The sequence below is a fragment of the Syzygium oleosum genome, unplaced genomic scaffold, assembly GCF_021117445.2.
Source record: "Syzygium oleosum isolate NSW1041296 unplaced genomic scaffold, Sole_v2.1 Sole_v2.02, whole genome shotgun sequence".
NCBI classification, from domain to species: domain Eukaryota; kingdom Viridiplantae; phylum Streptophyta; class Magnoliopsida; order Myrtales; family Myrtaceae; genus Syzygium; species Syzygium oleosum.
In genome coordinates this window covers 6,884,898-6,897,206 of record NW_026607486.1, presented here as the reverse complement: position 1 = coordinate 6,897,206, position 12,309 = coordinate 6,884,898, and the positions used below count along the sequence as shown (strand labels likewise).

Genomic DNA, 12,309 nt, shown 5'->3' with positions numbered 1-12,309 from the left:
ACATTGGAATGGGAGTCTAGTTGTTCGCTGCTTTTCCACATTTCCATCATGTGGAGGAATAATCACCTATCAATTTTATTTCTGCACGTCTTTACTTTATTAGGGTTAAACTCAAAGTCAAATTCCCCCAGCACTTAGAGAAATCGCACACGGATCTCATGCTATTTTATTTTTTATTGCTTTGCTTCAATTGATCTTTTATTAGAATGCTGCCGCTGTTACTCTCAACTTAATTCTCCTTTTCCATTTCTTGCTGTATAATGACAGTCCTTGTCTGTTGTTGACCTGTCACAACAACCCCATCTGGAAATTGATTTCTTTAATTATTTCTCTGTAAGTTTAGTTGGATTTTAATAAACATATCCGCTTTTAAGTTTGTGTCGGAGATGTGGACTTTTAGATAGATGATCAGTCAGATCACTAAACGTCAGTAATGGATTAGTTACTTTTCGGATTAATACCATAAAAACCCATAATTATTTAATTTTTTTTGTATCACAGAAAATCATAAATTATATTCACTATGATAATAATGTCTCAATTGGTTTTTGTATTTCTGAACTCCTAAATTTTGCCCACTATAATATTAATATCCAAATATTTTCTTATATCCTCATAAATCCTAATACCAGTGTGACAAAAATATCCTTTAAATCATCTTATGATGTCAAATTTATGCCTTTGTTTTCTTGCCATTGTCCAGCAAATCACCACGTTAGATATTTAATGGGTGTCTTTTATGGAGCTATGATGAAAGGTTTGTTTTTTGTCACTGGTACACGTTTGGAGGTACTGAACGGATATCTCATCTTAATTTTGTTGACATCATAGTGCCCTTTTGGGAAAAAAATATTTTAAGAGGGCAAAAAAATTTGACATTTTGGCACGGACAATTGGCATCGAACAGCAGAATAAAGATTGGTACATTGGAAGCGGTTGACAAACTGTTACTACAAGTTAATATCAACCGTGTCCAAAACATGAGGAGCGAGTCCAAATTGTGGGGGATACAACTAAAATGTGGAGAATACGTCCAAAACACGGAGAACAAGTCTTAAAACATGGAATTGAGATCCTAGAGACTCATGACTAAAGGGACAAGTCCAAAACCGACACTAGCATGTGGAGCCCGCATACAAAACTTGAGAAGTACGTCCAAAACTTGGGGAGCATGTCCAGGATATAGAGAACAAGTTTTGCAATGTGAAAGTGAAATCTTAGAGGCTCATGATTATAAATAGAATGCTTTAAAAGTGAGATCTTAGAGGCTCAGGATTCTAATTGTTTTGAGCTTGTGCTGTCGGATTATAAGTCCGAGCCACCTATAAGCTTCATTTGTGATCCTCTCTAAGCTTTAATACCAGACAAATGTTCTTCGAATTTGCCAAACTCGGCCTTTATTGGAGAGAATTCCTCGAGGGCTAGCATCTATTTGGTGACTTTACGGGGATACAGAATGATACCAAGTATTTTGTTGTAGTTTTCTGGACTGTCAACAAGTAATTAATTTTGCATATAAAGATGGGTCGCTCGGAGCGAAACCCATGTGACTCTTACTGTAGTGGAGGCAAGATTCCTCTTCAAACATTTATTGCGCGGGAAGGGTCGCTCCAACCAAGCAAGATGGCCTGCTTTCTCAATGCACTCCAATGTTGCTTTATTTCCCAACTTTCTGCTGAAAAAAGTTAGGAAAAAAGCCACAAAAAAATCTAAATTGTGCCTACCGTGATACATTTACTTTAACATTTTTCTTGTGACATAAAAAATCACAAATTTATATTTATGTGACACATTTACCCTCTGTTAAGGTTCCGTTAGATGATTTTTCAGCTCTCTAGCGTAAATATAGGTAGATTTTTAATGGTTTTCATTTATAGAATTTTGATAAAGTGTAAATGTGTCACGTAGGTACAAGTTTAAGATTTTTTGTATTTTAGAAAAAAAATTTAAAATAAATATATCATAATAAACATAGTTTAGTATTTTTTTTTGTGGCTTTTGCCCAAAAAAATTATTGGATAAGTCCAATTCAGGCTAGAAAGTAAAAGTTCGCAGAACAAAAACGTGAAAGCAACCAAAACCAATAAACATTTTTGACCAAGTGTAGGTGATTGGATTAGGACATCCCGATTGTCGCTTTCAGCTTAATCCTCGTTATAATATTTCTGGCTGTCTAGAGGTCATCCCTTGTCTGCGGTTGGTATATGACAGCTCCGCATGGAAATTCATTTCTTTCATCATTTTCTGTATGTACACTACTACATTAAATGAACTTTGATAAGACAATTTTTCTGTTGGTTTATGTCGGAGACGTGGACCTTCAGACGGGTAGCCAGCAAACCATTCATTTGTGTAGGATTGTAAACGGTTCGGTTTCAGTTCGATTTTTCAAGAAAATCGAACCGAACCGAACCGTTAAGGAAGTACCCCTGAACCGAACCGAAATTCGATCGAACCGAATTGAAACCGAACCGAAAAACTAATTTGGTTCGGTTCGGTTCGGTTCAGTTTTCGGTTTCTTCTTCTTTTTCTTTTTTCTTTTGCTTTTTATTCATGGCTTGATTTTCTGTTTTTTCTTCTTCTTTTTTGCTTTTTATTCCTATAAAAATATTTTAGTCATTTACGTGATTCAACTATTTATAATTTTGATTACATATTGCTGAATCGCCATTTCGAATAAGATGAAAGTTAAATAATTCTTTTTAATATTTAACGACATTTATTTCCTAGATTTGAATCTTTAATGTCAAAATGTGAACATATTCATGATATTCTACGTAAGAGAATCATCGATCTTACAAATTAAAATAAGTTGAGTGATTGTAAATATATTACAAATTAAAAACTCATTATTTAAAATTGAAAAATGAAAAAACAAAATCACATATCTAAACTAGGTTCCGACCAAAAAAGAAAAGTACAGCAGCGAATAGAACTTTCTTAAGATTCTGGGTCCTTGACCACCAAATTGAACTCCTCATTCCATTCAGGATTTAGATTGCTATGTTTGACTGTTGTCTTCTTTGTGGATAACTTGTCTTCAGTAAGCTTTAGCTTCACATAAGGGTCTGACTTGCCCATAACGTCCTTCTTTTTAAGCTTTATTCCCCTCACGACCTTTACATTAAGAATCTCAACCGGTTTCTTTGCAGCTCTGCAGGAGTAAGCAAAAATCCATGTAGTTGGACCAGTCATAGAATTACCACCTTTATATTCATTAACTTGGCAGCACAAATTGAAGGAAGTAACAATTTGTAAAGAGGAAAACTTACTTAGAAGGATCCAAAATAGGTACTTCTAGGTACTTAGGCCAGAGGTACATATTTGCAACTTGATCCTTGATAAGTTCCTAAACACTAGCATAAATATAATACTAAGAAGTCTTATTACAATGTAATAGTTGGTAGTATTTTCCCAAACTATTTTACATCAGCAGTTTACATGGTTATTGCCAACAATTGGTGAAGTTGGAGAATGGAGAAATCTGTTCATTGAATAACTAGACAGCAAACAGGATTGGGGTCATCTTATTATGTTAGAACCAAATAGTTCTTGTAAATGCAGCTCCTCTAAACAAAAAGAAGTCTACCCTGGAAATTATTAAACACACCGTCTCCATTAAAGAGACAAATATCTTGGCAAAACAAGGAAAGGTTGGAACCAGAGGCTTCAGAGTGATGCACGGAGAAGCGAACACTTGCAAATCAACCACCTAAAATGCACCAAAATTGAGAGAGAGAGAGAGAGAGAGAGAGAGAGAGAGAGATGTCGCGACCTAAAATTTCTCAGGCTAATGGATTATTAAGACTAAGCCTAACTCGGGCCCTCCCAAGCCCTACCAATTCGCAGTTTAGAGTTTAAGTTTTTAACATGCAAAAGTTTTCATGCTTGGAATCGCCACTAATCTATTTGTGGTAGGTCGATTAGAAACCTAAATAAAACATAGGGAGATATGTTTTATTCCTACGAACCAGAGATTCTAAGTTCAGGGACTTGGTTACGCTAGATCTAGTCTAACGCCCTTTCGGTACCTTTTCTTTTCAAAAAATGTTTATGCATGCAGTCTGGATCCATTTTAACTTAGTCACTAGCATGTGAGGTGATCATGCGGGTGCGCAAACCACCAAAGTAACACCCAATAATCAAAACATTAAATAAATTGCAAGATCGGGAGAATTACTTACCTCGAAGCAACGTAAGCATCTGCATTGTTAGCTAGAAGATCACATCAACAATCCTAATATGATTTCTAATTAACAAGCAGTTCACTCAATATTTTTTAGGATTTTCACATATTTAAATGAAAGCTAACCTATATGTAATGACATGCAAAAATTAACATGCGATTAATGCAGCCTAACATGCAAACTATATGTCATGCGACAACGTGACCTAATTCTAATGACGGACAAATGATTTATTTTTGAATGAATTTCGGAATTAAAAAAAATGCCTAAATTAACATGCAATCTATTCTAAAAAATAATTTAATCTATCCTAAAGTGACTTCTTTTGGTATTTTTATGAAAATTCGAAATCAAGAATTACCCTAAAATGAACCATCGAGATCAGGATAATATCTAAATTAAACTAGGAAATAAATTACTCTAATTCCTAATTTAAATTAAAAAGTTATCCTATCGACTTATTCAAAGAAAGTTATTCTAAACCTATCCTAAACATGCATCATTATCTTCTAATAAGATCAATTCAAATCGTAACTAATCTTTTTTTGGAATTTTCTTTATTTAAAAGGAAAGCAAACCACATTCAAACAATCCACGCAATCCGCAAGATTCTTCAAATTCAGACAAGGCAAAGAAATCAAACTAACGGTCATATCTATAGGGTTATAGATATCGACAGAAAGTTGATTATTTAAATTTGGAAAGCAAATTAAATCTATTATCGTATCCAAGTGATTATGGATAAGATAATGATTTTCCATATCACCGCGTATCGTACCTTATGGATAAGGTCGGATAATCGTCCAGATACGTTGCTAAATTAGGAAATTATCCTAATTTGGGGTGTTTTGAAATATCACGGATGCATGCATCATCCTAAAATATCTAACAATCCACAAAAATCACGCAATATTTAAACACGTAAAATTAGGAATCCAAATATTTTAAAAAAAATTTAGATAAGAACCTTACCTAATTTCACGGATTACTTTCCAAGTTTGAATCGTCTCGGGATCGCGGATCAGGACGGTGGCTGACGGTTTCGCGACTGGGGCTCGATGGTGTGGTCGTGGGCTCCTCGGTGTGATTTGCGCGGCCAAGGCTGGCGGTGTACTTGGTATGGTGGAAAGACTGGAACAGAATCGGTCGCGGTGGAACGTTGCTCCGAGTTCCCCGCGGGAGGCTGCTGCGTTTGTGATCGAAGCTTGCTGGTCGCAACAAGATTACTCCGAGAAACTTGTTATTCGTGAACTGGAAAATCACGTAGTAGGCGGAAGTCTGGGGACTCCTTGAAGAACTCGAACCCCCTTTGAAATTCTCTATTCACCAATCAAGCTCTCTTTTACTTTGACCATGCAAACCACCTCCTTGGCTCACGATTTTCTCTTATCAATTATACACCTCTCTTGGCTGGATGCTTTTCCTTTGACCACCGAATGACTCTAAGCTGGGTTGGACTTACTGGGAGTGATTCAAAACCATTCAAAACAGGGCACGACGAGGCCTCGTTGAAGGAGACGCTGGAGCCGGTTTGCTGGACGTTCGCTGGGTTTCTGAGACTTTGCCTGGACTGTCGCTGGGACTCCGAATGTGCGGCTTTGTCGTCTTGGTGCAGGAAGATTGCTGGTGCTGTGGCTTTGCTTGAGGGACACTGATATTGGAAGAATGACGTCTGGGAAGCTGCTGGAGTTGACAAGTGGCTGCTTTGACGAGGCTGGGATTGAGCTGTTCCTCCGGGACTACAGGACTAGCAAAATTAGTGGTGCTGTTGTGCGCTCGGAACAGCAGCAACAGCGGGCTGGCGACAGCAGCGGCAGGAGTTGCGGATGTCAGGGAGAAGCGACAACCAGCCCGGCGTTGGAATGGGCGACACAGGCACGGCAGTGTTGACTTCGGGGCAGCAGTGACTCACGGCCACAGGTCTGGCCGTGAGCGTGCGCAACGTTGGTGGAGGCCCGGCGGTGAGGCCACACGGATGCGGCGGCGGGACAAGTCCACCCGTGATCCTCTCTCTCGCTCTCGTGTTTTCTCTCTGTGTTTCTTGTGTCTGATCCGATCCAAAAAAAAAAGGTCCCCTCCCCTTCTTCTGTGTAAAATACCTCAATTTATAATCTCTGCTTACCGACTCCTTGCTGGATATTGTCCTTCAATCAAATATTCTCATTGATATTAACCGATTCTTCCCTAGTCCACTTTCCTCAAGATCCACCGCTTCTTTATTCTTTTCCTTTTGTTTCTTTCGATATTTCCTCTCTGTTGGCCGAAGTGTATACACCAATATATGCTCATGATCAAAATAATATTCCCATCTCTCGCACACAAGCTTGGTGATTGCTCAAACTTCCAAAGTTTTGGTAACTTAGTAGCTTAGTTGATTTTTCTAAATTGAGCACTCCACGTGTATTTTACACGTGTAATTTGGCCAACATGTGCGAAGCGCGAGGCAATTTTCAGCCATGGGCTTGGTTCAATCAATTCAATTAAGCTCGGAACCATTCGCTCGAGTCCATCTGCCGTCGGTCCGATAGATATGCGAACTATATGGGCCTAATTAACTATTAAAGAAATGCTCCTAATATCTATATGCAATGCCATCTAATTATATTTTTTGTTTAGGGGTTAAAAAATTAATCCCTAATTTTCTATGCAATTGTTCCTAAATGACTAGTTAAAATTTAGGTGTCAACAAGAGAATAAGGGTGAGCGATAGGGACAGAATAAACTAGCTATTCATCGATACCTGAACAGTAACCCTCAACCCGAATGCCTTAGCACTGCTAAGTTAGCAGCAACAATGATGTTAGGATTCCCTGCCCACTTCATCGACAGCTCCATTATTAACTCCTTCTCATCAGTAAGATAGACTTTCATTCCTGGTGAACAGAGTAAGATAGCATTAAAGATATGCCATTTGAGAAGATGAATGACAACTACACAGGAAAATGTTATCATTCAGCCCATAGTTCACCATGTAGTGCTAGGTAAATAAAGAAGCTGTCAACAAGAAACTGGACTGAGTGAAGCAGCTTCTCCCAAACATTCTGGCTGGTTCTTAAGATCCGCATTAATGTGCCAATTCTGACCCCAATTCCTACCCATTGGAAGCCATCCAGTTTTTGTGCCTTTAATTTTTATTGCAGCTATATCTCCAGCACCAGCCACATTGATGATCAAGACTGAGATGAAGATACCCAAGCCATCAATTGTAAAACGAATCCCTCCCTCCTTTCTGCATTTGATCCTGCATAGTGACAGAGAAGAGCTACAAAATCATATAATGGACTAGCTACAAAAAAGAAAACAGAATCTCCAGTACTCACTTGCTTTCTTTACACATCAAGGAGATGACTACTTCTCTTTTGTTCATCAATCATCAAGGGAAACCAATATCGAGTTCAGCTCCACGGTCACAGTTGACAACTCTACATTAAATTCACAATAAAAATGAAAATTAAAGTATCTATTGCAATAGTAAATGATATAAAATATTTCACGATAATTTTTTCTCACTTGACTCAAAATTTTCGAGTTCTTCTAAGTCCTCCTCAATCGAAAGTGAAAGTGGTGCGGATCGTAGCCAATCTTGAGCACATATAAGAGCCTCCACTATGCTTGGGGTCAAGGAGCTACGAAACACGTCAAGTACACGACCTCCTGTGTTGAATGCAGCCTCTGATGCTATAATTGAGACGGGCACCGCCAAAATATCTCGAGCAATGGAAGAGAGGATAGGATATCTTGAAGAATTGACTTTCCACCAATTTAAGATATCAAAGTCGGCGCTATAGCGTTCACATCTTTCTTCCAAATACTTATCTAATTCGGATTTTTCTTCCAAATATTCTTGTCCCGTTTGGCTAAGATACATTGTAGTCATAATGTCCGCACCAACCACAGGAGACATTGACACGTTCATTGTCCTTGTACCCTTTGACCTCAAATTACTTTGGGGGCATATACCGGTGCGGTATTGCTCGAACAATGACGTTAGAGATGATGTTACATTATCTCGTAAAATTTCCGTTCGCTTGCTTTCATAAACTTGATTAATCATCCATTTCACATACTCCCACTTATGTCGAGGGTCAAGTATGCATGCAATGAACCATGTTAGATTGATGTTGTTCGCATTGCCAAACTACCTAGTGAATTTGGTCTTCATTCTCTTGGCCATTTCCTGCAAACTCCTATCCTCATTCACACAATATCTATCAATCATCATAAAAATCTCATAGACATCTTTCGCCATATCATTACTAGTGACATAAGAACAACTCGATACTTTTAAAGTCGTATCGTAGAACAACTTCAAGAAAGGAAGAAATTGACGAGCATATTCCCAATCATCACTAGTAGACAACCCCCTCACCTTGGAAAGCTCTTCAACAAATTTGCTATCCCGAATATCTAGTTAGATAAAAGCCTTCTAAAACTTTAAAGCCGCTTCCAACATCAGGTACATTGAGTTCCAACAAGTCTCCACATCCAAACATACAAGACTTTTGGACTCGATATTTTCTAGCTCAATGCACTCCTTAAACCGTTGTAACCTCGCAGGAAAAGACCTCACATAACGTACAACTGAGCGTATTCTAACAATGGAATCATCTATATCTTTCAAACCCTCTCTCACAATCAAACTCAATATGTGAGCACAACATCTCACATGGAGTAACTCACCTGACAAAATTAGAGTGTTCCAAGAGTGGAGTCTTTTTTTTAAGTATTGAACTCCCAAGTCATTTGAGCTCGCATTATCCACGGTGATAGAAAAAACGCTTTTAATCCCCCAACCAGTCAAGCATTTTTCCACCGCTTTTCCTATAATCTCAGCAGAATGTCCCGAAATTTGACAAAAATTCAAGATTTTCTTTTGCAACTTCCAATCACCATCTACAAAATGAGCAATGAGACACATGTAACTCATATTTTGACAAGAAGTCCACGTGTCCGTTGTGAGACAAACCCTTGGAGATGTATCGAAATTTTTTTTTTTCAATTTGCATCTTTCCTCCAAGCATAACTTATAACAATCCTCCCTCAATGTGTTTCTTGAGGGGATTGAAACTTCGGCTGGATCCTACTCACGAATTGCCGAAACGCCTCATTTTCCACAAACTTAAAGGGTAATTCACCAATGATCAACATCGCTGCTAGGTCTTTTCGACTAGTTTCTTGGTCAAATTTCCATGGACCAAATGACCTAAAACTACCAACCCCAACAAGTTGACCCGAGACACTTTTTTGCCTTTTCTCAACGTACGCATATGGAAATTCCTTACATCTACCTAAATGATTACGCATCGCACTAGTCCCTTGAGAGGTAGAACAACCAATAATAGCCCCGCAATATAAACATTCAGCTTCGTCTGGATTTTCTGTCCTTTTATAGTGTTCCCAAGCAGTAGATCTCGTCCTCCTTTTATTTGTGCCACTAGATTCACTCATTGAAGTAGACATCTACCAATCTATGACAATTAAAACCTGAAATTATTATAATTCAAGTGGCTGTGTCAAGTTAACAAACTTTGTATCACAAGCAAATACTTAATCCAAATAAAAGCATAATAGAAGGGGTAGCCATTAAAGCACCAGGACAGAAGTTACTAAATAGTTATGATAAATGAACGCAAAGAAAACTAGTTCAACAGAACAAACAAACACAAGGATAGAGTCATGATGAGAAAAGAGAAATACCAAACGAACAGGATGAATTATGAAAGTGACGGAATTACGTGCAAAAACACAGGTTTGATATGCTTCTTAATTTACAATTGGCTGAGATCACTTCACATATTACGGTTTATATCATCCATCATCAAGAGGCATCATCACCAGACCTTATTATCATTAACAAGCCAATCATATTCCTTGCCACCATCCTCTTAATATGGAATCTGTTAACTGTAGCACATGTGAATTGAAAAATGTATGTTCTCCCTACAAAAGAAGAATCTTGTCACCTATATGATACTAATTCCATCCTACATAAAGAGCATGTAGATAAACCAAAAATGACGATTGACCAGCTGTTCAACTAGTCAGACACGCTTCTATCACCAAAAGGGAGAGAGGAAAACTGTCAACAAAGCCAGATATAAGGACTTGAAAAGAGAATAAAAGAGAACTCCATATTCAAATATACGAAAAACTCTGACCAAAAAATAATTCATGTAAACCTCCTCGAGGAAGGACTTGAAATTCATAGGATCTTACTTGAGTCGATGTCAATTCCCAAAATGCTCCGGCAACAAAACTTTTTTGCTGAAGACAGAAAAAGATTATGTTATAACAAGTGCAAAAATTAGATCCATAACTCAGAGATCATACAATGTAGACAAATATGACCACTTGTAAACAGCATCAAGCAAAAAACCACGGGTGGTGGCAACAAGTGCACGCAAAATACTGAATTCCGCTTCCCCCCAAACTACCAGGCTATGTAGGACCAGTTAAAAGAAATAAACGAAGAAAGAGAAGAGAAATTATCATAACCTAAACTGCAGAAGAAGTCTCAAGATATTAGTGAGGTAAATGATCAATGCATAAAAATGCCAATTTGCTCATTCTTAGTCATATTCGCAGTTCTTTTGTTAAAGTCACTTTACCAGTGGATTTTCCCACCGTCCTAAAGAAGAACATCTAAGCTCCTGAACGGAAAGACTGGCCAAGGAACCTTGCTCTATTGGTTGCTTTTAGATGCAATTTCTCCCTACCACAACCAAAACAAGTAATAAATCTTATAGTTCCGATATGATATCATCGAGCACTTGCAAGTGTGCTGCAGTTGGTAAGCATTAGAAAGTTCTCCAAGAAAATAACATGTAATTTCTAAGACAAACCACAGTCTTCACAGAACAAGTATTGGAAGGATTGAAGGGGGATATCAAATACTAAACGGAGTTATCTCCCTTCAAAAATTACGCAAGATATTTTTGAGGGACTAGAGACCTAGTATCTGCTAACAAGAACAAGTCCAGACAGCACATATGGCCCCCAAGCAAACTCACTTAGCCTACAGAATCCACCATTCACTAGAACACTTGGAAACGGCTCTCAGTTGTACTCCGCCCTCTCGACGACAAGTACAACGCAGATCCTAAAAACCCACGAACAAAGCAAGAAAACCCAAAAAAAAAAAAAAACAAAGCCGACCCGCGAGAGGTTTCGGGAGTTTTCAGACAAAAACCCACGAACAAACCAGCAATGTTGACTCCGAAATAGCAAAACCGACGTCCTCACCCCATCGCTGCCGCTTGCGAGGAAACAAGATCATCAAAAACGAAGCATACCGCTCAAACCCAGGGCACGGACTACCGAAGCATACCGATTGCGAAGATCGGCGAGAAGACGATCGGTGAATGGACTCCTTGGTCTCTTGGTTTGAGCCTATTCCTATCGCCCTTTTTCCGGCTAATGGACTCCTCCTCCGCCTCCCTTTTTCCGGCGAGAAGATGATTGGCGAGAAGACGATCGGCTCAAACCCAGGGCTCGGTCGTGCAGACCGACGGAGGAAAACGCCCGGCTCGGGCCCGTGGTCCCGGCGGGAGCTGCAGCCGGCGGAGGCTACGGCGGCGGTGGCGGCGGGCCGGAGGGGGAAGTCGTGAATTTCGGAGGCGGAGCGGCGAGGAGGAGAGGGAGAGAGGGAGATGCGAGCGCGAGAGAGGGCGACTGAGTGGGCGAGATAGGGCGTTTTAGTTTTTAGGGCTAAAACCGAAGTTTATTTCAGTTCGGTTTGATCCGAACTGAACTGAAATAAACCGAATTGAAAAAAAAAATTGGTTAATTTTGATTATCCGAACCGAAATCGAAATCGAACCGAAATGCATGAAATTTTCGGTTCGGTTCGGTTCGTATCTCGGTTCGGTTCTGACAGCCCTACATTTGCACATGGAGCAAACCCACCCCTCGTGCTGCATACCCGCCGCCGTCTACGGCGTACGCTGCGCCAACTTTCGTCCCCGATGTCTCGCCATCTTCGTTAGTACGCGTATTTGCCCGTGCGTCCGTTTTCTTAATAAAAAAAATGACTTGCCTTTATCGTCAATTTCTCGAGCTTACGGATAAATGTGCGCTTTCTGTAAGGAACCCATTATATCACAAGATTTATGCAGGATACAAA

The 12,309-nt window shown here is 39.2% G+C and overlaps 1 protein-coding gene and 1 long non-coding RNA gene across 2 annotated transcripts; both read right to left on the bottom strand.

Annotated features, from left to right (window-relative positions):
• Positions 1-2,802: 2,802 nt before the first annotated feature.
• LOC115688793 (synaptotagmin-2-like) lies at positions 2,803-3,424 on the bottom strand. The gene is made up of 2 exons (XM_030614719.2): positions 3,273-3,424; positions 2,803-3,154 (listed from the first exon to the last, which is right to left on the bottom strand). The coding sequence occupies exons 1-2, from the start codon at positions 3,320-3,322 to the stop codon at positions 2,941-2,943; spliced, it is 264 nt and encodes an 87-aa protein (XP_030470579.1). The 5' UTR covers positions 3,323-3,424; the 3' UTR covers positions 2,803-2,940.
• Positions 3,425-10,790: 7,366 nt separating this feature from the next.
• Positions 10,791-11,853, bottom strand: LOC130136153 (uncharacterized). The gene is made up of 2 exons (XR_008815186.1): positions 11,515-11,853; positions 10,791-10,899 (listed from the first exon to the last, which is right to left on the bottom strand). It is a non-coding gene; the product is annotated as an uncharacterized LOC130136153 (long non-coding RNA).
• Positions 11,854-12,309: the final 456 nt, after the last annotated feature.